Below are 4,273 nucleotides of genomic sequence, written 5' to 3' on the forward strand. Positions count from 1 at the left end.
ATCAACGAATGAGAGTGGAGGAGATCATAAGTGGGAATGCTATATTCAGCAAATAATATTTATGTTTTACTTAATAGTTTGCTATGTAATAATAAACAGATAATAAATCTATTTCTTAATGAAATCCATTATGCATTGAGATTAAAAGATCTTATTCAAAGCAATGGTACCTAATTATAATTTTCTCTATACAGTTTATAAAGTTAGTCACAAATCACAATTATTGTTTCAAAAAATTTTAATAATAAAAGATTTATATATTTAAAGAGTTATTTATTCCTATGTATTACTTAGCACAACTTTTTTCTTTTTTAATTTCTTGCTCTTTTCAACATTAGTTTGTAGGTAATGTGCTTCCCTCTTTGCTTGTGATATCTCTGCTCTCAATCTTTGTTTCATTGCAGCCTTCTCATAAGCCAATCTTTCACTCAAATGAATCCATTTAAATCTAGGTATGTATTTTATGTTCCATATCATATCATAATAGCGAGACCTTTTTCGTGTGCCTATTTTGGTATTATTAAGATTGGCTGCAACAGCTTTAGCAACCTTCTTTTTTTGAAATTCAACCCAGCCTTCAGTAAACTGGTTTGGGACACGCTTACGTTTTTCGCCAGGTTCTGAAATACGAAAGAACTGTATAAAATAAATACAAAGACCTCAATTGCTTTATTAAACTAACATACGTTACACTTACTTGCACTGGATTGTAAATAAACACGACCTACTTCACCAAATTCGCTAAAAATCTCGCGGATTTTTGCAACATTCATATACGGTGGTATTGTTGACAAAAATATAATTCCTCGTTTTCGTGTTTTCTTGTGTTTTGCAAACTTGTCATGCGAGTCATGTGTACTATCCATGCTAGTTTCGCCATGGCTTTCTAAGTGTGAACCGTTTTCGGGCACCCGTTCCATAACATTATCCATCATTGGAATAATTTAATTTATACTATAAAGCAATATGAATTTTATCGCAGCAAAATACTAACCTAAAACTACTTTGGTACCTAACTATAAAAAAGTACTTCACTCACCAATGACGTTGACAATTGTCATTTGTCGCAACTTGTTTGAAAGTTAGAATGGCTGAATGCGCATACTATGGCATTGCCAAAGAAAAGAAAACCTTGTCTGGTTATTGAACAAAAAACTAGGTGATATGGTCTAGAAACTATTTATTATTTAAAGAATTAGGAAAAGAATTTGCGAAAGACGAAAAAAAAAGTAAACAGAACGTGAAATCTGTAAGTTAAATCACAGATTACTAGAGATACTACGTGTTGACATTAGTAAAATACCAAGATGGTTCTGTATTCCACAATGATTAAATAAACCGTTTTAAGGACACAATGATAAAAATAACATGTACAGGAACGAAATATGCTGCGGCCTCGGAGCAATTATCAAGCCTACAGAAGTAACAATAAGTTGAGCTGTACAGGACTGGCTTGACTTTTCTAACCCTATAGCGAAACGCAATGCACTGAAAAGTGAGAGTCATATATCTCACCTTGTCTATCTTGAAATGAAAAACAATAACTAGAAGCCATTTTATTTCATTTTAAACACCAGTCTGGTGACCATTGCGTGTGTGATTTAAGTGTAATTTTGATTTATATTGTAAGTTACCAAAAACGCATTTAATAAAAAATTACATGTCTTGCATTGCTTAAAGCCGTAGCAGTGAATCAGAAATCAGATGAAGACGGGATTTTTGAGGATGAATTTGTCACTTAACAGGGTATTTGAGCCTTAGATAATTTATACGTCTAAATAGTGAAATAATCAACAAGCGATGACTTCTCATCAGATCCCGGTGCTGGACGCTCATAACTGCTCTTAAAGTGCTCCTCTTTGCCACAGGACTAAATTTCTCGTAGTAAACTAGTCCCTTCTTCTGTGAGTAACCTTTTTTAACAAAGGTGCTTTATATTTATCAACGGTGCCATCAGGATAGGTCTTGATCTTATAAGCCCAGTTATTACAAGGGATCGCTTTCTTTGCTATCTGGTATCGGGTAAGTCTATCATAACCTACGTTTGATTTTCATTAAGAGAGTTGATTTCGCTTTCCATTGCTTTACGCCATTTGTCAGCTTCGGCACTTTCAGTCGCTTGCTTGTAAGTGGTCGGTTCTATTACACACATTGGTCAATTTGTAGGTATAAGATTGTCACGATTGCGTAGAATCATTTTACCTTCATGCTCTATTTCTGCTAAAGAGATCTGTGCATCATCATCTTCAACACTTTCTGCATCATCTTTAGCACTTTCACTATTAGATTGAATTCCGTGTGCTATGGCACAATCTTCGTCACTTACTTTATTATTTCACTTGTCTAACCCTCGTTCACTTGTTCGCTATTGACTTCTCGTTCAGTATAACTGACTGATTTTTCTCCCACTACAAAGTCTTCACTGGATCCATAATGGAATCTTAAAAAATCGTTCGGATCTGTATACTACAGGCCTATTGCTATTACCTCCCTGCTCTCCAAAATCATGGAGAGCATAATTAGCCGCCAGCTTTTAGTATACCTAGAGGGTCACCAGTTGATCAACGATCGACAATACGGCTTTCGCCATGGTCGGTCAGCAGGTGATCTTCTGGTATACCTGACACATAGATGGGCGGCGGCTATTGAAAGCAAGGGGGAAGGCCTGGCAGTTAGCCTGGATATAGCGAAGGCCTTTAATCGTGTATGGCATAAGGCGCTCCTCTCAAAACTTCCATCATTTGGGCTTCCCGAAAGCTTATGCAAGTGGACCTCCAGCTTCCTCACTGGGCGCAGCATACAAGTCGTTGTCGACGGTTTTTGCTCGAATCCCAAGCCCGTGAACGCTGGAGTCAAATCAAATCATCTTTATTTGCAAGTGGAGTGCCCCAAGGCTATGTGCTATCTCCCACGCTGTTTCTTCTGCATATTAATGATATGTTGGACACCTCCAACATACATTACTATGCAGACGACAGCACTGGTGATGCCGTATACACGGGCCATGCAGGTCTCTCTCGGGAAAACGTCGACCAGTGCCGGGAGAAACTTGTGTCTTCTATCGAGTCCTCTCTCGAGAAGGTCACGGAATGGGGTAAATTAAACCTTGTCCAATTTAACCCCCAGAAGACTCAAGTTTGCGCGTTTACCACTAAAAAAACCCCATTTGTTGTATCACCGCTCTTCCACAACACTTCCCTTAAAGCCTCGCCTAGTATCGGGACACTGGGTCTCGAAATCTCGAGCGATTGCCAATTCCGTGGCCATCTGGAGGGCAAAGCCAAATTGGCTTCGAAGAAGCTGGGCGCCATCAATAGAGCACGGCAATACTTCAAGCTGGCCCACATTCTAGCGCTCAACAAGTTAGGATATCATCCCCACCATTTGGATGTGTGGCGGTCCTCCACAGTGCGGTTTTCAAAGAGCTTTCTTCCACGTACTACAAAGCTGTGGAATGAGCTTCCTTGTGCGGTGTTTCCGTGACGATATAACATGGATACCTTCAAAAAAAGTGCGTACACCTTCCTTAAAGGCCGGCAACGCTCTTGTGATTCCTCTGGTGTTGCAAGAGAATGTGGGTGGCGGTGATCACCACCAGGTAACCCGTACGCTTGTCCTCCTATTCCATAAAAAAAAATCTGCCCATAACGGCGCTGGCATATCTGGCTGTGCGTACATCATGGCTCTTGCTACTTCCACAACAGTCCTATTCTCACACTCAGTAGGATTCTGTCGAGGGGTGTAAGATTTCGTCAGCCTTTGTATGATACCTTCTTTTTGCAGTATTTCTCAAACCTAAGCATTGTCAAATTCACCTACCTCCAATGTGACCATTATTAGAGTTCTGACCGTAGTTTGCAAATAATATTATTGAAATTACTTTTGTTATCTCTTTAGTCTCTTGAACCAATATGGCATCAAACTTGACTTTCATAAGCATACAAATTGAAACTAAATGAATAAATAATTTTCATTCATTCATAATATTACTTATCTTTTGTTATGTTATGGTCCTATAATCTATATATTTATAAAAGAAAGTCGTGTTAGTTACACTATTTATAACTCAAGAACGGCTTTACCGATATGGCTGAAAATTGGTGACGAGGTAGCTTTTAGCCAGGAGACGGACATAGGATAATAAGTCATAAAATAAAAAAAAACATTTTCTGATACATTTTGTATGGATTGACATTTTGATGACATCTCGAGAATAGAAAGAATTCAATAAAGTTTTTTGTTAGTTTCACACTTCTTCTCAATCGTTCACTCT

General features: G+C 38.1%; 1 protein-coding gene across 1 annotated transcript; it reads right to left on the reverse strand.

Annotated features, from left to right (window-relative positions):
• Window positions 1-252: 252 nt before the first annotated feature.
• Window positions 253-1,036, reverse strand: LOC126976438 (activator of basal transcription 1-like). Its single transcript, XM_050824767.1, has 2 exons — window positions 698-1,036; window positions 253-620 (listed from the first exon to the last, which is right to left on the reverse strand). Exons 1-2 carry the CDS (start codon window positions 933-935, stop codon window positions 280-282), a joined length of 579 nt encoding a protein of 192 aa, XP_050680724.1. The 5' UTR covers window positions 936-1,036; the 3' UTR covers window positions 253-279.
• Between the last annotated feature and the right edge of the window lie 3,237 nt (window positions 1,037-4,273).

Source organism: Leptidea sinapis, chromosome 40, assembly GCF_905404315.1.
Source record: "Leptidea sinapis chromosome 40, ilLepSina1.1, whole genome shotgun sequence".
Lineage (NCBI taxonomy): Eukaryota > Metazoa > Arthropoda > Insecta > Lepidoptera > Pieridae > Leptidea > Leptidea sinapis.

Bases quoted from the DNA above. Each gene is read 5' to 3' on its own strand.
- LOC126976438 (XM_050824767.1), bottom strand. From the start codon at position 935: ATGATGGATAATGTTATGGAACGGGTGCCCGAAAACGGTTCACACTTA. The intron at 621-697 runs GTAAGTGTAACG...TTCGTATTTCAG, and splicing joins TTATTTACAATCCAGTGCAA to AACCTGGCGAAAAACGTAAG.